This window comes from Equus przewalskii, chromosome 8, assembly GCF_037783145.1.
Source record: "Equus przewalskii isolate Varuska chromosome 8, EquPr2, whole genome shotgun sequence".
NCBI lineage: Eukaryota > Metazoa > Chordata > Mammalia > Perissodactyla > Equidae > Equus > Equus przewalskii.
In genome coordinates this window covers 3,715,595-3,740,605 of record NC_091838.1, presented here as the reverse complement: position 1 = coordinate 3,740,605, position 25,011 = coordinate 3,715,595, and the positions used below count along the sequence as shown (strand labels likewise).

The window sequence follows — 25,011 nt, the reverse complement described above, 5'->3', positions numbered from 1 at the left end:
TTTGGGGAATTGTATTTTAGCCATGAATTTGATGAACTAACACTTCCATTTAAAAGAAGTGGTGAGTACTGAATTTGTGATCGGAATGTTAGTAAAATTAAAAAAGAAAATGGGAGAAGAACTTGGCTACGTATGATGTAGTAAGTGTAGTGTGGCTAGTACATATATTTGGTTAGCCAAGACAAATTACACTCATAAATGAAAAAAAAGATGCCCTATTTCAATAATCATATTCAATTTGAAATTCAATATGAAAATATTATGAAAATGGCTATTTTCTTCATTTAATGGAGATATATATAATATATATATATTAGGCTAGAAGTCATTAAACTTTGTAAATTGCAGTCTGGAGAATATTTCAATATAGCAAAGTACAAAACCCATTAATTAATCTCAGTTTATGGCATGCTTTGTTCCATTAAGTACGGACTTCAAGGGAAAAGCAAAATATAAGAGAAGAAAGAACAGAGAAAAAAATTAGAGGTTAATTGCCTTTGTTGATCTCAAGTAGTTTTGATGGCTCTGGTCCATTAAAATATGTGCAAAAATGGATGAATGTATTCTTAGTAAAAGTGTGTGTTTTGAGAAATTTTATTCTCAACCCTGAAGTTTTAATTCCATTTATAATCTGAATAAAAGCTGAATAAAATTATTTACGGAAATGTCAGCTTTTATTGTGTCCGTTGTTACACTAAAAATAGTGGATGATTTTTCTCATAACTTTCCGATGGAATATACACATTCACATCAGAGGTCACTTGGAGAAAAGGAGCAATATACACCTAATTAGCATTTTTTCCTTTTCTGGTTATTTTCTCTTTTGGTAGGTAAATAAAAAGCTTAGAGCAATTGTATTAGTTATCCATCAGTACATAACAAGTTACCCCAAATCCTTATAACCTAAAATTACTAACATTTATTATTTCACCATTTCTGTGAGTCAGGAATCTGAGAGTAGCTTGCCTGGGTGGCTCTAGTTTTAAGGCTCTCACAGGGCTGCCAGCAGGTGTCAGTTGGGGCTACAACCATCCAAAAGTTTGACTGTGGAGAATATTCCTCCATCACACATGTGGTTGCTTGCAGGGCTTGGTTCTCCACCATGTGGCCTCTGCGCAGGACGCCTGATAACATGGCAGCCAGTCCCCTCAGAATGAGGAGGAAATCCAGGAGAAAATGAGAGTGCACCCAAGGTGGAAGACACAGTCTTTTTATAACCTAATCTAGGAAGTGATATCCCATTTTCTGCCACGTTCTGTTCATTAGAAGTAAGTCCCACATTGTATTCATAATTAGAAGTAAGTCCAGCCCACACTCAAGTTGAGGTGAATTACGTTCTGCTTCTTGAAAGAAAGGCTAGTGTAGTAGATTTCTATTGCTGCTATAACGTATTGTTATAAACCCAGTGAACTAAGACAATATAAATTTATTATCTTAGAGTTCTTCAGGTCAGAAGTGCAGCCCAGTCTCACTGGGCAAGAGTCAAAGTGTCAGCTGGGCAGTGTTCCTTGCCGGAGGTTCTTGGGGAGAATCCATTTCCTTGTCTTTTCCAACTTCTAAAGGCTTCGCACATTTCTTTGCTCACCGCCCCCTTCTTCCATCTCCAAAGCCAACAATAGTGAGTCCTTCTCATATTGCATCACTCTGACCTTCTCTTCTTCCTGCCTCTTACAAATTTAAGGACCGCTGTGATTGCATTGGGCCCACCTGGATAATTTAGGATAATCTCCCTATTTTAAAATCAGTCTCAGTCTTCTCTGCTATGTAAAGTCACGTATTCACAGGTTCTTTGAGTTAGGGCATGTCTTTGGGGGACTATTATCCATATATGAGAGAATTTGTGGGCATATTATTTAAACTGTCATAGTACTCGGTCACTATTAAATAATGCCCCTAGAATCTGCCTCATTCCCAAATATGCACACTCAAGACCCTGTGCCTTCAGAATATTCATCGACAGCTAATAAGCACTAACCCATGTAGCAAACTACCTGCACTAGCCTTTCAATATCCAAGAGAGAGAAACATCTCTACCTGTCTTTTTCTCAAGCATTCGTGGCTGCCAAGAGCAAAAGGATAAAATTTGTACTCTTAAAGCAGGAGCAGATAAGTGGGTGCAGTTTGAGGAGTGTACCTCTAGAGTCAGAAAGAATCTAGTTCGAATGTGTGTTCTGCCAGAATGCCTGCTGAGTGGCCTTATGCAAGTTACTCATCTCTCTTGCCTGAGGTTTTACTACCTGCAAAATGGGGAAAGTAGCATGGATATCGCATAAATATTATGCAGATCAGCTTATAATGCAGAAATTTATTAGTTATTTAGTCTTCTCTGTTGTCCAAAATCTAGTATATTTTTATAAAATGGCTGCTATTAACCCTACAACATATCTGTGATTTTTTTTTCCTCTAATGCCCATAAATCATTAATAAACAATGTTTCTTTAAAGTCATATTCTAGACCCTCCACCAATGATTTGTATCTCTGAGCCCCTGAGACAGGTACCTAATGTAGACATCAAGAATTCCTGGGCCAGCCCTGTGGCCGAGTGGTTAAGTTCATGCACTCCACTTCAGCGGCCCAGGGTTTCGCCGGTTCAGATCCTGGGCATGGACATGGCACCATTCATCAGGCCTTGCTGAGGCGGCATCCCACATGCCACAGCTAGAAGGACCTACAACTAAAAACACACAACTATGTACTGGGGGTCTTTGGGGAGAAAAAGGAAAAAATAAAATCTTAAAAAAAAAAAGAATTCCTTTTGTGGGAAAAAATTGAAAATAGAATTACCACATGATTCAGCAACTCCACTTCTGGGTATTTTTCCAAAGGAAACAAAAACACTACCTTGAAAAGTTACCTGGACCCCCATGTTCACTGCAGCATTTTTCATAGTAGCCAAGACATGCAAACTACTGAAGTGTTCATCAGTGGATGATTAAATAAAGATGATGTGGTATCTATATTCAATGGAATATTATTTAGCCATAAAAAAGAAAGAAATCCTGTCATTGTGACAAAATGCATGAAACTTGAGGGCATTATGCTAAGTGAAGTCAGATAGAGAAAGACAAGTACCATATGATCTCACTTATATGTGGAATCTAAAAACCAAAAATAGTCAAGCTCATAGATATAGAGAACAGATTGGCGGTTACCAGAGGCTGGGGGGTGGGAGGTGGGTTAAAATGGGTGATGGTGGGCAAAAGATACAAACTTCCAATTATCAAACAAATAAATTATGAGGATGTAATGTACAGCATAGTGACTGATAATAATGAATTGTATATTTGAAAGTTACTAAGAGAGTAGATCTTAAAAGTTCTCATCACAAGAAAAAAACAATTGTAACTATGTGTGGTGATGGTCGTTAACTAGGCTTATTGTGGTCATCATTTTGCAATGTATTCATTTATCAAATCATTATTGTACATCTGAAACTAAGATAATGTTATATGTCAGTTATATCTCAATAAAAAACAAATAAATAAAAATTTTTTTAAAATTTCTTATGACAAATTATATATTGTCCTGGCTTCCTATCTTATGGGCAACTCCTAGCCATAATAATTATTCTGAAAGCCTTTTAATAACCGTGATTAGTTATTTTATTCACAATATTTTTTAATTATTTTTATTTTTATATTTTTGAGGAAGATTAGCCCTGAGCTAACATCCACTGCCAATCCTCCTATTTTTGCTGAGGAAGATTGGCCCTGAGCTAACATCTGTGTCCATCTTCCTCTATTTTATATGTGGGACTCCTGCCACAGCATGGCTTGATAAGCGTTGTCAGGTCTGTGCCCAGGATCTGAACTGGCAAACCCTGGGCCACTGAAGAAGAATGTGTGAACTTAACTGCTACACCACCAGGCCGGCCAAATTCATAAATTTTTAATAGGCCATATGCAGACTTATCTATGTGTCTTTAGATGTTTATTTTAAATTAAACCCTTATTGTTGACTAACCTATTAAATAAAAACTATGAAATTGATGACATTATTTGTGAATGGTATTGTAAATTTAGTTTAACAATTCAACATTGAAGATAAGATTATGTGATTTTTACAGTGACAATATGAATGCAAATTTGGTTGGAACACAGGATGATGGTAAAAATAATATTCTTTGTAAATTAGGAAACCTATGGAGCAGAAATGCACTTGGACTTGGTTATGGTATATAAATAATTCATAATTGCATCAAGCAAGCTGTGATAGTCTACTAATTTATGCAAACTGAACTATAAGTATCACATTTTATAAATATTTTTTATGTTTATACTGTCAGAAAACAGGACCATGAAAATTTTGGTGATGAATCTGTGAACTAAAAAGAAAATATCAGCACATTATTACAGAATCTCTCTTTTTACTGCCTATCATTTGAATTTTAGAAATGTTTGAGCTTTTGAAGAACTACTTTGTAAATCCTCTAAATTTTGGTTACATTTTGTTGGAAATCTCTAATCAAAATGTTCAGCAAAATTCATTTTGATGTTTTTAAAGAATTTCAGTTATTAAAAGCCAATCTCATAAATGAGAAGACAAATTAATTGTCATAGAAGCAAGGGATAGAGTAAATAAACAATGCGACCTCTAAAGGTATACAGGATTTAATTTTGATTTTCTATCATAATGCCTTGAAGTAACTTGAGGGGAGAGTCTGTTGATCGAGCTCCTATTTATAATTCGATAGTTATATTCTGTACAGAATGAAGTGAACTGGAGAATGCCTGTGGTGCTGTGGCATCTGCATTTGCCGAGACAGTCAAAGAATATCAAGACATCTCTGACAAGTTTTATCGTATAAAAACATGTCAAGAAGAGACAGTACCTTTGAAAATATTTGGCCTGATATATTTATACATATCAATACAAAAATAGAATTGAGAATGTTTTCCACCTATAATAGTCTCTGAGCTTACCGTTTTCCTCAGCACCTATAGAAGTATTTTCTCAATTAAAAATATTATATTTGCAAAGCAGAGTCATTTGAAAGTGTCACTAATGTCAAAACTACTAATGATAAAATGTAACTTTAAACAAGATTTGAGAAATTTTATGAAAAATTAAAAAGATGATCGAAAAATAAATTTTACATAAAAATGCAAGTGACACAGTATATCAGATGATACATCAAATAAACTGATCAAAGCACCATGAAAAATTACTCAGTTTGTTATTTTTAGTATTCAGATAGTCAATCTAAATTTGCTTTAATTTTTGCTTTATTCTAAACAGATGTTTTTAAAGAATTTTGTTTTTTTAATTACCACTCTTCATAGAACCAGGTATATATAATAAACCAATTTGTTGATCAATTAAATAAATTTTCAATATTATTTAATTTTAATGACCTGTTCACACTCAGGAGTGACCCATTTAGATAGTAAATTGTGTGTTCACCCTAACTATAACCTTGTTCAGGGCTCTGCTTTTTCCCTTTGACAGCCATGTTGAGTCACAAATGTTCAGTGATTAAGTCATTCCTGTATTCAACAGACACTTATTAGGCTCCATCTATTAGGCAAATATTCTAGGTGCGTTGAATGTATTTATGAACAAAACGACCCAACACGGAGCCAACATTTTAGCATGGGGGGCGCGGTCATCTGGCAATAAACTATGGACATAAATAAATACGTATAGTGTATTAGGAGGGTTTAAATGCTTTGGAAAACAAAAATTAGAGCAGGGTAATGGGGATGGTGAGTGCAAGGACTGTAGGGTAATGAAATGTCGCACCATTAAATAGGTGAGAAGATGACGTTTGAGCAAAGATTGGAAGGGACTGGGGAAGTTAACCACAGCAATACCTAGGGGGAGAGCAAGCCCCACGCCTGGAGAGAAGCAGCAACTAAAGCAAAGGGCAGGGTCTGGCTGGCATGCTTGAGAAGCAGCAGGCAGACCAGCCTAGCTGCAGGGGAAGGGTTGATGGGATGTGGTAGGATATGAGGGGCCGAGGACAAGAGAGGGAATGTGGCTGGACACAGAGTGTGGACGCGTACAGGTGGTAGGATTTGAAAGTTCCTTGGGAGAAGTTTTATCTGATTGAATCTTGTGTATCCTTTTCTTTATCTTAGCTTGGCTTTATTAGTAAGCATCTGACATCCCATTTCTCTCCTGTTTTTGGTGAAGGATCTCAGATCCTTTGTATCTCCTTGATTTTTTTGCTCTTTGAGAGTTGTATTCTCAGTCAGAGAGCTCCTTGAAGGTTTGCTTTCTCATGGAATTCTTAACAATAAGATTTAATTTAATGGCTTTCTACTTCATATATGCTCATAGAGACTTTATGAAAAATTGATCTTTTTAAAAAAATGAAGTGTTTTGGCGATTTGCCGATAAATTATATAAGCCTTGCCAGGAGCTATAGATTTGTTTTTAATTTAGAAGTCAAACTTTATCTGTAGAACAGGATGTTGGCGTGAGAGCTCCTGAACTCATAGTCTTGGCACCTCTACTTATCAGCTATGTTGTCCTGTGCAAATAACATACTTTCTCAACTTCAGTTTCTATAAATGTGAATCGACAATAAGACTCACAGCACAAGATTATTGTGAGAATTGTTTCTTTAATGTATGTTAAAATAGATGGTATAAAAATGCTAGCAACTATTATTATCATCAAAGATGATAAGATAGCATTATTCCATTCTAAGCCTTTAGCAAAGCATTTTTCAAATTTCTTCCCTAAAACCTTTATTTTTCTGCTCATAATTCTTAATACTTTCTTTTCAAAACACTTTAAAAAATAAAATCCTTAAAATATAATTCAAGGAGGGGATTTGAGCTAAATATGTTATGAACCAGAGCTTTCCAGACTTGAATGTGCATAGCAATCGCCTGGGTCTTGTTAAAATGCAGATTCTGACTCATTAGGTCTGGGGTGGAACCCGGATTCTGCATTTTTGACAGGCTCCTGGATGATGTAGATGCTGCTTGTCTGCCAACCAAACTTTATTGGAGTTGTATACCACTCTCCACATAAAATGCGTTTAGCTACCTAACATTAGCTGTGACATTTCATTATATTTGTGAATTATAAAATAATTAGCACAGTAGCATTGGTGTTATAAATGCTAAATAATCACCACAAAAAAGACCTGAGAAATTAAAGTCCATGTATACACATACGTAAAGAGAGGAATCAGAAAAGGAAGGGAACAGAGAGAAGCAATACCCAGCTCTCGAATCTGTTTTACTTCTCTGTTGGAAATCTGAAAGTTCTCCAGGAAACTGATAATCCAGACTCTCTGTTGGTTGAATTTTACTTTCCTTGAGGAATATTTCATCCTCAAGTATGAAGCTAAATAAACTCTTGAGATGCAAAGAAATTCATAGTAATGAACGTATGGCTAAGATTATTTTTCACTGGGTATTTTTGGTCTTAATTACCCTAACAGTTGTCTCCGCTATTGATGTCAAGAGATCATTAAGTATATTTGTAAAATTTTTAAGTAAGGTCCTCAACATACTCAGGGTGCTGCTGGTGAACACGGACCTGAATTTTGTATTTGATTCACTTGGTTTCTGGAGATGTTATCTCTTAAGAAAACATGTTGTCCTTCATTTTTACTTTTGTGGAGATAAAGATGTTTAAGGAATGTAGAAAAAAATTATTCTAAAAATTTATCCAAAATAATATAGGAGATAAAGGGTAGAAGAAAATGATACAAGTAGAAAGTTTTAGGAATTAAGTAAATTCAAATTTGATGATTATTATCATTTGGTGTTTGCTTTGTGACCCGTGTGAAAATGTGCTTGTGTTCTCTGCTGAATAACTTTAAACTAGTTATTGATTAAGCGTGCACCAAAGCCACAAAGTTTCATCATGTTTCGTGGCCACTTATGCTTCAAGGCAAATCAAAAGTATTTTGACAGTTAGCTAATGGGATTTTTGATGGGAAAAGCAAATTAAAACAAACAAACAAAAGAACAAAAACAGCTCTCTGTACCTCAACGGATAGAACTAAGGCTTTTGCAGAGGTCGCTGGTAGACGTGAGTCTATGAAGCTGCTGACATTAGAATGGGTGTCTTGGGAGGAAACCACCTCAAATGCCAAGAAGAGATCCTTAAGAGCATCCTCAGTGATAGAGGATGGCGCGCCATGTCCTCAAAGCATGAAGTCTACATCTTTATTGTGACGTTTATCCCATTTGCTATAGTCAGCAACAGGGCTGTCATTCTCTGTGACATCCTGGAGCACACAGACCAAGGCCACATCCATCTGCCCAATACCTAGCATCATACTGGGCACGTTCTGCATGTTCAATCACTATTTGATCAATGAAAATGAATGATTTATGGCATTTTTAATTTTCTTCTTAATATAGCTTTTGAGCACAATAGACAGTAAATAAAAAAGGGGATTCAAATATTCACGCCCACTATTCTCACTTCAGTTTCTCTTGGGGAAAAAGCTGTTTGAATCTAAATACGTCACGTACAGCGATCACACTTACTAGGTAACTAGTAATAAGTTCAAGTTTCCACTTTTGTTTGTCCTTGCAGACAGAGCCTGGGAGCATAGAGTATTTTCTGGAACAAATGGGAATCTGGCCAACTAGTGATCTTTGCATTAGCATTCTAATAACTAGAGGCCAACGTGCCGTAGTGCTGTGTCAGAACTAATTTATGAAACTAGGTCCGAAGACTCATTAAAATGGTCACAATTCAGTGACTGCCCAATAAAATTAGACTACAGTTTTATTCCCATAACAGCGAATATTTTAACATACTATTAAGGACATATTTCAAGTGTTAAAACTAGGTTTGATTCTGTGAAGGGAAAAAACAACAAGATTGGAAAGCCATTTACTTTTGTACAAAATGGGCTCCATTCTCAGCTTTAGGCTGCAAATGCATCAAATGTTCATATTTTAGAGCACCCCGTGGGCTATACTTGTATTTGCAAGTCTGGAGCATTTTGTCCTCGGAATGAAGACACTTCTGGGCAGCGCCAGTGAACCACAGGGCTGGGAACCCACCTGACCAAGACATGTCAGGCAGCTCAGCTGAGTCGAATGTGTCTCCCCCATTGCTGCCAGATACACACATGTCCCTACAGAGGATCTTTGATCGTGCGTCCCGCCCCATGATGCCCAAACTCCTAGAGACTCAGGGGGCACTGCTTTACAGGCTGCTTTCCACAGCCGAACCGGGTGCAAGTGGCAGAGGAGGCGTGACATCCAAACCCTGGTTAAGAGCAATGAGGTAGTAGGGAAAGTTCTAGAGTATGAGTCTGGTGCAGCTCCAGTCCAAGGCTGCTGCTGACTCTCATCTCCCTCAGGGCAGGAGCAGGGGACGCCCTCTGCCACTAGTTCAGTGCCTGGCACATGGCCGTGCTCAATAATCAAGACGGTTGTAGTGAACTGAGCTGACGATGTTATTATGAAAGCCACTTAATTTCTCGGTATCTCCGACATTCTCTATACGTGATGTGGGAATAATGATTCCTGCTCTGCTTATTCTGCAGCATTGTTCTGAGGCTCTAAACTACTAATAACTGCAAAAACACTTTTTAATGGTATGGTGCTTTGACTGGGGTAATGTACAGCTATATTCATTCGCTTGTCAAACATAACAGACTATTTTCTTTATCTCCTGAATTTCTATTCAATGGAACGGTAATGAACCCCTAAATCTTCCAAATGTGAACAATAAAAGACTCTGAATGACTTTTCCTGGCGGTCTATATGCCATGGCTGAATTATTTAAACTTTTATTTAAACCTGGGGGAGGAAGCAAAACAAAAAATCCCGAGAATAAAGATAGTACTTTTAACTAGTTCCTTTACAAAAATATTTCTTTTAACTTTTTCCCCATCTAAAAATAACATTGGTGATATGGATGCCTAATTATAACATAAGTTAGACATCACTCTGACATCAAGGTCACATCTCTCCAGAAATGACAGATGCCAACAAGGATGACTAGTGGTAGACATAAGTAACAAGTGTGCATTTATTGTAGCTCTGTAAATAATATGTAATTAAAAGATTGAGTTAACTTTCCAAATGAGGAGATTCCAAATTGAATACATGGCAAAGAAATAAATGTAAAGTATTTTTTCTAAATATTTCAGGGTCTCTCATAAACCAGTGTTCTGGGGGAGTTCTGTTTTCCTGGATGTTTACAGATGTGCCATCCACAAAATATTCTATGTTCATCTAAATATGTAAAAACATTTGAGTTAAACACTATGGAAATGTTTTTCCAGAGTCTTATCCTTTAATACGCAGTGCTGATATTCAAGAAAGGGATATATTATAGCATTTTTGCCAAACTTATTTTATCACGATATGTTTGGCAACATACCTATTAACATCTTTCAAAACATTGTTCAGATAAACTCCACTTTAGGAAATGTGCTGACAAAGTGAGCTTGGTTAGATACACTACAGCCCAAGCAAGCACAACCTTCTGGTCGGTATGAATTTGACCAGTAGTCTCACTGAGCTCCTACTGGATAAACAACACTTTGCAGGATGCTGATGAGCATAAGAAGTCGAGTGAAGTTATGACTGCCCTTTAGAGGTCCAGAGTCAAAGGGGACAATCATTCAGTAGTCAGTACCATTGGAACGATGTAAGAATGCAAAATGGTGGGGCAAAGAGGGAGAGTCACATCTATTTGGGTGTAGAATTGGAGATATATTCCAAAGAGTCAAAAGCATGAAATAATACAGTGCTGTTACTATCATCTTTAGTAGTACGCCAACAAGCATTGGTCAAATAAATATACTTACAGGTGTTGAATATCGTTTCTCAGGATGACCCTTGGGAACAGTACCTGTCTCCATTGGCCTCATCTTATTTACTTCAAAGCAAAATAGGTTCAGCTCATTGACTTTGTTCAGTTTTGTAACTTTGTAGTTATTTTGGTCATGGTATATTGACATCGCTTATTTAGTTTAAAAATAAAGGAAATAAAACTGATTGATTTACTTAGAACATTTAATACATTTTTGAAGTAATTTACTGTGAATATATGTGGCTAGTGGCTCAACAGGATATTTTTCAATTGTTTGAATCTGAGGTTTAATATTAGAAGTAGTACATTTTCATTTTTTCCTAGTATTTTTTCATGTGAACTTGAAATATTGAAACCTCAAAATAAGTATCCTATCTATTCTATAAGCTCCTGAGCTGGTGCTTTGTTGTTAGTGCCGTTGAGCTGATTCCACTCCTAGTGACCCTGTGTCCAGCAGAGGAGAACCCTGCCTGGTCTTTTTGTGCCGTCCTCTCACCTTCCAGCACTGTATCAGACAATACTCCACTACTATTCACAGGGTTTTCACGGCCAATTTTTTTGGAAGTGGGTGTCCAGGTCCTTCTTCCTAGTCTGTCTGAGTCTGGAAGCTCTGCTAAAAGCTGTCCACCATGGGTGACCCTTCTGGTATTTGACATTACTGAAATTGAAATACCGGTGGCATAGCTTTCAGCATCACAGTGACATACAGCTGCCACAGTATGACAGCGGACAGACAGTCGTGTGGTTCCCTGACTGGGAAACCAACCTGGGATGAGATGATGAGAGCACTGACTCTTAACCACTAGACCACCAGGGCTGGCAGTTGGTGCTCACAGAGGCTGGTGAGGCCATGTGGGAAATGCAAATACCCCTACTCCCTCGGTGCGGAGGCCGGCTGTCTCCACTCACCTCCTAGCCTTGGTAAAGCTTCAGCTCCCTTCTGCTTTGGCCCTGTGACTGGAAAGAAGTGCAGGAGTTCTTCCACAGAAGTGTTGTGTGGGAAACACTGAAACAGAAACTCTTCCAGAGACTTCTTTGTGATGTTGCTCGCCTAGTTTTACCAATCTTTTCTACAAAATTATGGTTGTTACTTGCCAGATGATAGAGTCCACCAGGTACATGGGTACCTCCATAGGTACTTCTGCATAACAAGTAGGAATTTAACTAGGAGTTTTTGGAATCTCCCAAAAGAATTTGTTGAAAATGATTAAACCCACATCCTTTTTTGAGGATAATATTTCTAAGTATTAATATTTGGTACGAATCTGTTTGCAAACTGAGGAATTTAAGAAATAACACCTTATTTTCTGTATCTCAGTGTTTTACTCCAAAGCCGCTAACTTATGAGAGTGGCAGATAATTGAACCTTATCATCCTTTCTCTTGCCCTCCCTGTGGGTGACTCACACGGGGCCAGGATGAGCAGGCAAGGAGGCCTCTGAGGTCTCTCTGTCACTGACCACAAGGTTTCCTGCTAAGAAACCATTGACTCTGTTTGTATAGGCCCTTGGAGGCCAACAGCTCTTGAGGCATGAGAACCTGTGTGCCTGGGCTTCCAAATAAGCTGGATTGTCCTGAAGACATAATTAAATCCTGTATTTATAAAGTTCAGCACAAAGGAAATGCTCATGCATCCAGACCTGGGCAAGGCTTTATGATCACTGATTAACCAAGCTCTCTGCCCACTGTCATTCTCCCTTGACTACATCTGACCCCTTTCACCCTCGTCTCTGTCCACTAACACCAGCTTTTGGATGATCTTCACTATAGCAGTGTAAAATACATAAGTTTGCATATTTAAATATAAATTTTCATACATTCGAAGGAAAATTATGCATTTGAACACTATTCAGTGTCTATCGGGAACAAAAGATTTTCTTCTGCACTTTTAAATATCTTTGAACCAGGACTGATGTCTGGAAACACTGAGTTAGCAGCCTTTCTTAAAAGAGTTTCCATTGTACATCTATGCCGTGAAACTCCTAAGTGTATCTTAGAATACATTGGCCCCACATTATAAAAAAAAATGGATTCTGCAATATTTGTGTTGACAGACTTAAGTCTCAAGCTTTTTATTTATTTACATGAAAAAATTTACATTTTCAGTTCATAAGTCATGGAATCTAAGCTGGAAACGTACACATAGTGTCTCAAGATAGTTCATGAACATATACCCTCTGCCATCATCACAGAACTTCTAAAATAATAGAAATCTGGGGGCCGGCTCCATGGCCGAGTGGTTAAGTTCACACGCTCCGCTGCGGCGGCCCAGGGTTCGGCTCCTGGGCGCAGACACGGCACCACTCATCAGGCCACGTTGAGGCGACATCCCACATCCCACAACTAGAAGGACCTGCAACTAAGATATACAACTGTGTACAGTGGGGGTTTGGGGAGATAAAGCAGAAAAGAAAAAAGAAGATTGGCAACAGTTGTTAGCTCAGGTGCCAATGTTTAAAAAAAATAAATAAATAAAAATAAAATAATAGAAATCTGCATTTGTTTCGTTTGCTTTTTTGTTCCAACTGTGTCACGTCTCAAAGATTCAGACAGCCCCCATCTTGGCTGTGCCTTATTCCAAATCATACAAGTCACAATCTTCATTCTCAGGACTGTCCTCTACTCAGAACCTCAAATTATATCCCATCAAATTCATTGTAAAGTTCGAATTGGGGTCTCTAATAAGATTCTCACATCCAGTAATCAACCTACCTCCAATTGCTCTTCTTTCCTACTATTTCCCTTGTCATAGCCTCTGCTGAAACCACTTGTTCACCAAAACCCACTGCCTCTGACCTGAAGATTTATAATGTACAACTTACCGTCTGTGTTCCCATTTTTAAAGTTCTTCATTAGTCATTAAGGACATAGAAAATAAACTTTATGATATATTTGTTATAAAAAAAGATGCTGTATTGCAAACCCATATTCCCACCTCCGAGTATAAGAAATAGCACATTACGATTAGCTTTAAAGTCCCCTGGATGTCCTTCCTAAGTCCTCCACCTTTTTCTAACCCTTGATTGGTAACCTTCATCCTGAGTTCATTGTTTATCTCTGCTTTCTTTTCTTTAGTATTATTACGTGCATTTTCCTTCCTATGCAATGTATCATTTAAATTTGAATTTTAATTGACATGAAAGGATTCGTTCTGTCAGTGTTTTTCCATGACATCATTTTGTGCTCAATGTTATGTTCCTGAGATGTATCAATGCATCAGTGTTGTTGCCTTTATCTCTAAGTCTCTCTCTCCCCCCTTTTCTTTTAAACTCTTGTAAAGCATTCCATTTTGTAAATATATCACAATTCCTTTATCCAGTTACTGTCAGTGAGATAGTTCTGTTTTCTCCAAGAATTTTTTCTATTTTTAGTGTACTGCAGTGAACATTCCTGTGCATTTCTTATGGGTCATATTTGCAAGAGTTTCTTTAGGTGCATACCTCCTAGTTCATAGGGTTTGAGCGTTTTAAATTTATTAGACACTGACAACTTATTTTCCAAAATAGTTGTAACAATTTATGCTTGTACCTGCAAGGTACACACATTCCAGTTGTTTCAAAACCACGTTAACTCTTGATATTAGACTTTCAGTGTTTTGATTTGATGTTCTGTTACTAATGAAGTTGGCTGTCTCTTCATGTGTGTGGTCAGCATTCATATTCCCTCTTCTACAGAGTGCCTTTACTAGTTTTTTACTCAATTTTCTATTTGGTGGTTTGTCTTTTTTTCCTATCATATGAACGAGACCTTTATATATTCCAGAAACAAATGCTTAGTCAAAGATTTCTTCATCCAGTTTGTGGCTTTTCTTTTCATTGTCTTTATGTGACTATTGATGAGCAGAAATTCTTAATTTTAATATAGTAGAATTTATCAATCTTATATTTAAGGCTCGTGCTTTTTACATTTGGTTTAAGATTATCCTTCCATACTCTAATCTCATAGACATATTCTACTGTATTGCCTCCTAAAAGCTTTGTATTTTTGCCTTTCACATTTAGGTTTTTATTCCAATAGTAATTGATTTCTTGTATGGTGCAAGGTAGAAGTCAATTTCATGTTTCTCCTTGTGGGAAACTAATTGTTATAGCATCAAAAGTCTATCCTTTACTAACTCTTCTGCTTTGCTGGCTCTGGCATAATTCAAGTATCCATATATGTGTGTGTCAACTTGAGGGCTCCCTACTCTGCTCCGTTGGTTCATTTTCTACCTTTGTACCAATGCTATAGTTACTATAACTTTAAAATAAATCTTGATGAGGCAAGTTTGTTTGTTTTTTTCCCAGGTGTATCATGGTGGTTTTTGACCCTTTGCTAGATCATATAAATTTTAGAATTAAACTCCACAAAGACACAAAAAGAATATTTGGGGATTTTATTGGAATTATATGAAACCAATAAGTCAACTTGGCGAAAGTTGACATATTTATTGTATCAAGTTCCAATTTCTCTGTATTTATGTAAGATTACTGTAAAAATCTTCCAATACAGTTTTATAATTTTCTCCGTAAATGTTTTTTAAAATTTTGTAATATATTTGTCCCTAGGTACTGTAGTTTTATACTATATAAATGATGTCTTTTAAAATTATATTTAAAAATATACATTTCTGTGTAGAGATACACAATTGGATTCTGTATAGTGGCTTTGAATCCAACAAACTTACTAAACTTTCTTATTAATTGTAATAATCTGTGGATGCTTTGGAGTTTTTATGTTATCGGCAACTATGGCAGTTTCTTTCTTCTTTCCCACTTCTGATATTGTTTTCTTGTCTTACTTCACTGGCTAGGATATCCAGGACAGTGTTGTATAGAGATGGTGACAGTGGATGCCCTTTCAAATTCCTTGATCTTAAAGAAAATGTGTCCAATATCTCACCATTGTATGATGTTTTCTATAGGTTTTTGTAGACATCCTTTATTAGGTGGAAGGAGGAAGTTTCCTTCTCTTCCTAGTTAAGGGTTTTATCACATATGGATGTTGAATGAGATAATCATATGTTTCATATCCTTTAATGTGGACACTGTCTCCTGTCCCCTCTGACCCACCAAACGTGGAAACTAGAGCTCAAGTTCTGGCCCCAACAAATGTCCTTGAGGAACAAGGCAGGTTCAGTGTTCCACTTGCATCTGAGTTCCTGCTTTCACCCACATGTAGGCTTCTCTGAACTTTCTTGCTAGCTTTCTTTACTTTCTTGCTAGCTTGATGTTGTCTTTTTTAAAAAGACATTTTATATTTTATCTAGAAATTTTACTTGTTTCTAGGGATGGGTGGCTCAGTGTATTTAGTCCACTGTACAAGACGTAGAAGTCTTACTTTCTTTTCTGTCAAAATAATGTCCATCACTTCTTTCAAAGCTTCCCTTGAAGTTTGCTTCTTTAGGTTTTCCTTTCTATTATCCGTTGGAAATTTTAACTTCACTAAATCTAGTTGTTTATGTCACTTCCTGACCTTTGCCACTCAACATTCTAATTTTTTAAGAAATTAATTACATTTTTTAAAGATTGAGGCTGACCAGTTGTATGTACATGCTGTTTTGTTGTCCCTTTAAACATCTTCTTACCTATCTTAGAGACCGTCACATTTTCAGTTCATGAAGACAAAGGGGTGCTTTCTTCTTTTTCTGCCCATCCTAGAATTCTATACTTGCACATTCCAGTTGCTGCGTGCACTTTGCATTCTCTCAGTAAACCTGGGCTGCTTTACAACTCCACCCTTCTATGTTCCTTCTCTACATGAGAGGAAAATTTCTCTTATGAACAAAGCCGAGTCTCACGTAAATGTCTGTGCAAAAACTGAGACACTCCTGGCAAAAAATCCAAATCAGAAGGATACCTCATTCTCTCTCTCTCTTCATTTATAGTAAGCATTCCTGATTCTTCTCTTGATCAACATTTTCTTTTTTCATATGTTATATATTTTCCTATTTATTATGTTTGCTGCTTACTGTCCATCTACCTCAGTAGAACCTAAGGTCCACAGGGTGTGGATCTAATCTGTCTGTGCATGATGAGTCTCAAAAACGGCCCAGCCTTGAGCAGGGGCTCCTTAAACACTTGAGTGACATGCAACATTTGCATAGGCAAATGGCAAAAAAGAAAAGAAAACTCCATGATTTACTTTTCTCAAATGGTTTAATATTTTCTTAATCAGTGATATTTTATTTTATGCTTTTAGATATCAACATGGCAGGGGAACCCAAACCATACAGACCAAAACCTGGAAACAAGAGGCCCCTTTCTGCACTTTATAGGTAAGTATGCAAATACTATTTTGCTATATGTAGTTGTGAAAATTTTTTTGCTACTTTGAAAGGCGATAAAACCTGTAAAGCATCAAATATTTTGAAGAACAATCTTCACTGGCATAAGGTACAGTCGTGTGTCACTTAACAACAGGGATACGTTCTGAGAAATGCATTAGGTGATTTTGTCATTATGTGAACATCATAGGATGTACTTACACAAACATAAATGGTATAGCCCACTACACACCTAGGCTATATGGTACCAATCTTAGGGGACCACCGTCGTATATGTGGTCCTTCATTGATGGAAGCATCGTTATGCTGCCCATGACTGAACAACAAAATATTGGTGGTCAAAACATAAATGTATCACGCAGCATTGACAGGGATATTGGAAGCCTAACTTTCTCATCTCTGCTTAAACAATCCTTCCACAAGATATTTTCTAATAAAATCTAATAAAAATCTCTAATGATTCTACTTGACAAGTGGTGGAAAGGTCAATATTTGTTGACTACTGCATCCCGTGTACTGTGTGTGTTTTACGTGTGTTCTAATTAAATTTTCACAAAATCCTGCAATGTAGATATTGCTATTCTCATCATATTGATCAAGAACCTGATATAAAGCTTCTTAGAGATTTTCCGTAGGTCACAGCATTGGTAAATAATGACACCAATACTCAAACTCATGTTTTCTGATGCCACACTGAATTCTTTCCACCTGGTCGTTCAGTCTCTTTTGTTACAAAGTACATGTTCCTTTCATCCTCATTTCTCCAAAACGTCAAATGCAGACCATCTCTTCTTCAGAGAGACATATCTAACTCCTTTAACCTTTCCTAATATACTTCAGTCTGAGTCAGTTTAATACTCTGAGCTTTTCTCTCTACATGCCCAAATTTATCAGTGTCCACATCTATAATCTCAATTCTAGGTGGCTAGAGTAGATTATATTTAGCATCTTTATTGTTCTACATATACTTCTATTAGATTTTTAAAAATCAGTTGATTTGGGGAAGAAGACAAGAGTAAACTCCTGGAACTTTCGATTCTTTAAAAATAACTACTTTTGGAAAAAAACGTCGTGTTTTGCTGTTAAGCCATATGTCACACTTCATGTACTTTTGCCATTGGTTTTTGTACTGTAAGTGCTGACTTTGCATCTATCTCTGTTAAATTCCCTTTTGTTAGATTTAGCCAATTGTTCCAGGCTATTGAGATCTCCTATCATCCAATTTATTTGGTCCTCTCCCAGACACACATCATTCCATCAGTGTCCGCATCCAAAGAGCTAATGTGAGTGTCAAGCAAGGCCCCCTTTTTTCTTGATACATTTGGATAAAGGAGAATTGAATCATACATGTTAAGACTGATTGTGTTCCGATGTAGTGAAGTAAGAAGAATGCTCAAAAGATAGCTTGGAGCCCTTTCATTTTCTTTGTTCTCTGAAAACTAGCATATCTTCTTTTCAGCTACTCATTGCTTCATTTCCTGAAGTAAAAAATAAGAGGGTTGGAACTAGATGAGTTCCACACCTAACACCCTGGGGCTCTCTAATGTATGGCCATGAGAGATCTTAAAAGATATATTGGAGATATATCTTAATTGTTCTTATTATTTTGGCTATGTCAATTTATTTAATTTTAATAAAAAAGATATAGAAAGATGGAAAGCTACAGGACTTGAAAAATGTTGATAATTGGTCATAAGGCAGTACTGATGTTAAAGGTCAGAGAGAAAGTGATCAACAAAAGGCAAATGATATTTTCTGTACCTTTTTTGAGGTAAAGAACAATGTTTATAAAACAGAGAAATGCAAATTATTTTTGATCAAATTTATTTTTAAATGTATGTGTGGAGCTGCAGCTAATGCAGAAGATTTGAAAAGTCGCATTTTCAAGTATTAACAAAACAAGCTGGCAATAGCTTTTTTTCTCATGAAAGAGTTACCACTATCTGTGTAATGATGTTAATTTTCCTATTTTCCCTGTTCTTGGAGTGTTTTGATTTTTTTATGAGAATAGAAGTTTATGACAAGAAGCAAATGTCTTTTTAACTGTTATTTCTCTATTACTAAGTAATGTTGAATTGTGAATTCAAAAGAATTAGAAACAGAAGTTCATTTAAATCTGATATATTGTACACAAATCACATTAGTGGGGAGATGTTTATTTATCCTGTTTTCATCTGTCTACACAGATGAGGCTGGGGTGCACTCAAATTTCAAAACAATAACAGAGAGAAAAAAAGGAGTGAACGTGCAGCAGAGAAAGCCCTGTTATACACGCTTTCTCATTCCTACAGGAGCTTAATAACCGTGATACCTTACTTTTATGTAGACAAACTGCGTTTTCAGAGTCATTATTCGTCTGTTCACTACAGAACTCTGCAAGGTTGTTATTATGTGCTTTACTTTATAGACGAGAAAACTAAGTTTCCAAGACAATAAAGGATTCACCCAAAGTCAGATAACACGATTGGGAACTGAACTCTGGGTTTCAGCCTTCAAGTCTAATGATCTTGCCACTAGACCACAGCTCCCCATGTTTACTCACCTGCTACCATTTAAACAATACGATGATAAAAAGCAGAGATTCCTGCCCACGAGAACCAATGGTCAGTTATATTTCTGTCCACAAATCCCATACCAGCAGGTGGCAAAGGAAAGACTATACACTATACACAGCCCAAGAATGAGAGCGACCGCCTATTTGTGTGAGCAGAGGGCGCAGATTTTGAACTTCAAGTTCTTTATCTAACACAATAGTTGCATAATTTTCTTGATAGGGTAAGATTGCATAATTGGGGTGAAAGTACCTGACTCAGGGTAGGGAACGTGGTAGCAGCTTGAAAAGGGCTGGTTTCTACTTTGCAGTTCTTTGCATCTTTGGGTCTGTTCCCTTCTCTGTAAAATGAGTGCTGGAACGATTTCATTGTTCATTCACTCATAGACATGAGACATCTGCACTGTGGACCTGCTATGGTTTAGCACTGTGGTAGCTGTGCTTCTAGGCAGATGACACAGAAGATGCCAAGGCTGCCAGGCAGGGAGAGACGATAACGAAATAAAAGTAGAATATTTTTACAGTTATTGGTCACCTCTGCCTTGCCTCCAAACGGCTATGTCTTTGCGTCTATTCGCTCCGTAAATAGATGTAAATTATACGCCATCAGACTGTCGTCTTCCTTATGTCCATTGTATCTCCATCATCAACCACATGGAGTACCCACTGAGGCGTCACTTTGCTTTGTCATTTATTTATTTATTTATTTATTTTAGATTTTTTAAACTTTTTTCCTTTTTCTCCCCAAAGCACCCCGGTACGTAGTTGTATATTCTTCGTTGTGGGTCCTTCTAGTTGTGGCATGTGGGACGCCCACTACATAGTTGTGTAGCCTTCGTTGTGGGTCCTTCTAGTTGTGGCATGTGGGACGCCGCCTCAGCGTGGTCTGATGAGCGGTGCCATGTCCGCGCCCAGGATTCGAACCAACGAAACACTGGCCCGCCTGCAGCGGAGCGCGCGAACTTAACCACTCGGCCACGGGGCCAGCCCCAGCTTTGTAATTTATTTTAATAGGACTTTTAGTTTAGCCAAAAAACCTTCACTGAGTGTTTATCATGTGGTTTAATTAACATGGTACGCATAGAAGACACAAAATTTTTTTAAAAACATAGAAAAGCTTCAAAATATTTACTGTCTTATGCACATATAATTAAGGAACATAAATAAAATATGCATATAGTTCTATAAGAAAATAAATGAGAGTTAACTGATTCTGCCTAGGGGAAGAGAGTGAAAATCTGGATGACAACTGAGCCAGCTTCTGAGTGAGCAGGCCTTCATTCAGCATACAAAGGGAAAGAAGGGCATGGGGGCAAAGAAAATGTGTGCCAAGGCAAAGGCACCAAGATAAAGAAGAATGTCTCCTGGTGGGAACTATGATAGCCTACTTGCTGGAGAACAAGTAACTGGAACAATGTGGCAGCCTGGATATGAGGATCTCTAAGTGCCTGCTCATCAGCTTAAGGAGATTTGGCTTTCATTCTGCAGGCAACAAGGCACCATTTGAATATGGTGAGTGGTTGGACATGGGGTGTAAGAAAGAGTGAGAGTCACAGATATGTCCAAGATTTCTAGCTTAGGCAAGTAGGGGAAGGATCACGTGATTCTGATAGGAGAAAGAGGAAGGTCATGATACGCAGCAGCGGGCTCTGATGGTGGGGAAGGAAGCAAAAAGAAATCATTTCAGTCTTGGACACGAATTTATAAAGACAGACAATTCATTAAAATAGCACTTGCAATAAAAATGTCTCCCATTAGAGGCTATTTGTAAATGAAACATAATTAATCATTTGTGAACATTCCATAAATATTAGACCTAGCCCCAATAGTGAATAGCAAATCCATTCTCTAGGGAAAATATTGTAACTTTTAATAAATTGCTGCTTCGAATGTGCAACGTACTTTACACAGTGTCTATAGTGCTCTAAGGTAATAATTCTCCCCCAGGAAGTGAATTTCCCAGAATGCCAAGTTCCAATTAATGCTAAATAATTGCTAAAGGAGAATAATTGTATGATGGTTTTGCTTGTGCATGTAAAGGGAGACAGATCTTTCCTCTCTGATGTAAGTAAAGCCAATAAGCAGAGAACAAAGATAATGTTTATCAGAGCTGAACAAGTCCAGGTTTTCATTCACCAAGAGGCAGCCCTCCAGTCACGGGGAGCACAGCTCCGTAAGACACATAAAACATCCAGTTTCATCCCACTCATTGCATGGATATTACTAAGTATCCCATCCAAATAGGGTTTTATGGCTGTTATACAGATGCCTTTCATAGCAACCCTGCCACCCCACACAGATGACCATGACAATGAAGATTGTCACTGCAAGCAACCTCAAGACTCCTTAAGATGTCTAAAGCATAACTTATAGTATCACCATTTTAAGATCACCACAATTGGCGGTGGTAGCCGTGAATGCAGGTTGTATTATGACAACTTCAGTGATCAAAAATTTTCAGAGCACAGGCCAAGTAAGGTGACTGCAGCAAAACAGCTCTGGTGATTTGTTTACCACTGGACCTACATGAGTTCTATTATTGTCTTTCATGGTGACTCTCGCACATCTTCAGGTGACCCAAAATGTCCCCTACAGCCTTGGCAATAGAAACGAAACAATGGAAGCTAATTTCAGGTAATGGTAAATAGCAAAAATCAAATATAGAGGAAAAGTATCCACTTCCTTGACTTGCTCTTTTTGCTGAGAAATGTTTACTGATTAGCTGTTGATTATTTTATGTATTCTCTGTCTCCTTTTATAATGTCAAGGATAATACGCATTCACTTTTAGATGCTTAACACTTCCGATGTCAATGCCTCCCTTCGTACAGGTTCCATTTCACCTGCCTCGCCAGGTGAGCCCACTCCGAAAGCCATCTAGGAATGGACCCTTGATTTTTGACCCGAGTGTGAGGAGGAGAGGGAAATGCTGATGCATCCTGTGCTTCTGAAACAGACACAAGCCCGAGCACTGACATGCCTATGAGGTTCAGTTTCAAAGTATGTTGTTGCTGGGTCTGTGTAGCGATTGCAGTCTCTTTTTGCTCTGGGTCCAGCCTTTCCTAGGCAATCAAATTACTGACACAGAAAAATGTAGCTGCCAATATCCACAAGAGAAGATACAAAATAAATGTCCACTTCTAAAACTCAAAGCGGAATATCCATACATCTGGGTAATTGAGGGTGAGTTCTCTTTCACTCACGCTTCCCAAGGGAATATTGAAATGCGGTCGAACCTGAAAAGGTCCCAAACATTCCCTTTGTTGATGGTTTATAACTGCGCAAATGTTTTGTATGACTATATTCGGTGGAAAGGGTGTTAGGCGGGCCTGGCTCCTAAAACTGGCGCAGCCTTACCAGTGGTCTGTATTGGACCTCCTGTTCCTTAGCTTCCTCAGCTGCGTAAAGGAAGAATAAAGGTTTCCTGAAAGACGATCTATTTAAGGAGCCTGGAACTCTTGGAGATGCTCTACACATTTTAGTTATTCTCATTATTATGATTATTCAAAGAAAAAGGTCAATAATAAAGTATTTTAAGAAGTAATTTTAAAGGAGCCCGGAGCTATGATAATGTTGCTAAAATTCACACAGTCAACTAAACAGGTTAACATTACCCATCACTGCCTAAAGAAGAGATATATTTTTTAAAGATGATGTTTACTTATAGTATGTCCCTCATATTTCAACACTAAGCAAATGTAATTTATAAACCTTTTAATTTAAAATGTTTAAAGAAATGCTGACACGATACCCATTAAAATAGTTCTGCTGCAGGCAATTCTCTGCTAGGTTAAAGAATGGCCTATTTGCAGTTCTCCATTATTTTTTTTAAGGCATAAATATTCATGAGTATCTTCTTGCATATGTAAAGAACACGGCAGCAGTAAAGGGAGACTAAATGGTGCAATTCTTTAATTCAGAGAATCCATCTCAAAGGCTTTTTGAAAGACTACAGTTCTATTAGTTTGATTTGAGGTAATTTATGGTAAAAATCAAAGGAAGCAAACCATGCAACCAATTTTAAAAAGAGGTAAATAATAAGAGCCAAGAATGAGCTGGGAGTTGGGAGTGGAGTGAGCAGGTAGCATCAGGCAAATTAGATTTAGACAACTTATGGAATAATAGGCATTACAGGTGAGCAGCAGACTTAGCTATTGGGTTCCTGGCAGCCAAAGCAAAAAGGAGGAGGAACATGATGATTTATATAACCATCTATTAAAAGAGAGCATTCCAATCTGGGATCAGAAACTATCTTTTTTCCTTAACTCTCTCTTCTGAGAGAAACTTATCGCATGTGCAATCATCTAAACAGCACAATAGATACTACCCTCAGTAGAAGTTATACAACACACACACACACACACACACACACACGCACAATATTTTTAAACTAATGGAATTTTCTTATGAAGTTTCTTAGTAAAAGCCAAGGATAAATTGCAGTAGAACAAGCCACAGAGTCTTCCTTTCTGCTTCTCCCAAGGCAGTTTACTATCTTGTGACAAACTGCACAAAACTCAAAAAAGAGTGATGTTCCAAGATGTCTAGATCTGCATAGCAGCCAGGATTTAAATTCCCCACACAGCTGCATTCTGAGAGGAGACGGAAAGCAAGACGGCCTGACCCCTTGGTTGGCTTGTCTACCCAGCCCCAAGGACTGGAAGAAAAACACCCTGCTGGGACATTTATAGCCTTTCACATAGGGGCCTCTTGATCTGTTACTTGATACCCCTCCTCTGGGGTGGGGAGAAATGGGAAAGCAGTGGTCAACCTAGCCTGGGATAGAAGGGGCTGAAATTTTACCCCATCCTCACTGTTGCCGGGTACAAATGAAGACATGCAGATCTTTTCTTGTAGCTGGTACTTTTCCTGTACTTCAGCACTGCAGCCTCTCATGAAATAGTTGCTTTCTTTCAGTTGTGAACATGGGGTTTTCTGTTGGACCAAGGCCTCCTCATCAGCAGGACTCCAGTGTGATGGCCTTTTGTGCTCTATGCTCTTTGTTTCTTACTTCATGCTTTGCATGCTGGGGTATTCAAGTTAGAACACTGACACTAACACTGCTGGTCCCCACCGCAGCGCAGGAGGGTGGTGGGAGTCTCATATTGCTGGGTCGTTGCCTGCGTGCTCCCTGCCTGGGAGGAAGGTGCTTTCCAGATTTTATCTCCCAAAAGACAATGCTCTTGCATGCTCGCAAGGTGGAGTGTCTTCACTGTCACTGCTGATTTCATTATTTTGGTTTTTCTGATCATTATCCTTAGATCCAGTGACCTGTTATTTTAGGACAGCCCTCAACCCCAGGTAAAGAATTTAGGACCTTGAGCTTGCAACCTAAGATATATTTATAAGTTGGTTGTAAGAAGAGTTAAATCAGTCCCTTTTGCCCCTCAAGGGCTCTTGTCCCTCTGTCTTCTCAATCCACACATTAAGTTCAAAATTCCAGGATG

General features: G+C 37.8%; 1 protein-coding gene across 36 annotated transcripts in view; it reads left to right on the top strand.

The window, feature by feature from the left end:
- Nucleotides 1-25,011, top strand: part of RALYL (RALY RNA binding protein like) — a 657,017-nt gene that overhangs the window by 497,683 nt on the left and 134,323 nt on the right. For all 36 annotated transcript variants that reach the window (XM_070631414.1, XM_070631403.1, XM_070631408.1 and 33 more), the window contains one exon: nt 16,930-17,005. In XM_070631414.1, the coding sequence (XP_070487515.1) occupies nt 16,930-17,005 (76 nt within the window). The remainder of the gene's footprint in view (nt 1-16,929; nt 17,006-25,011) is intronic.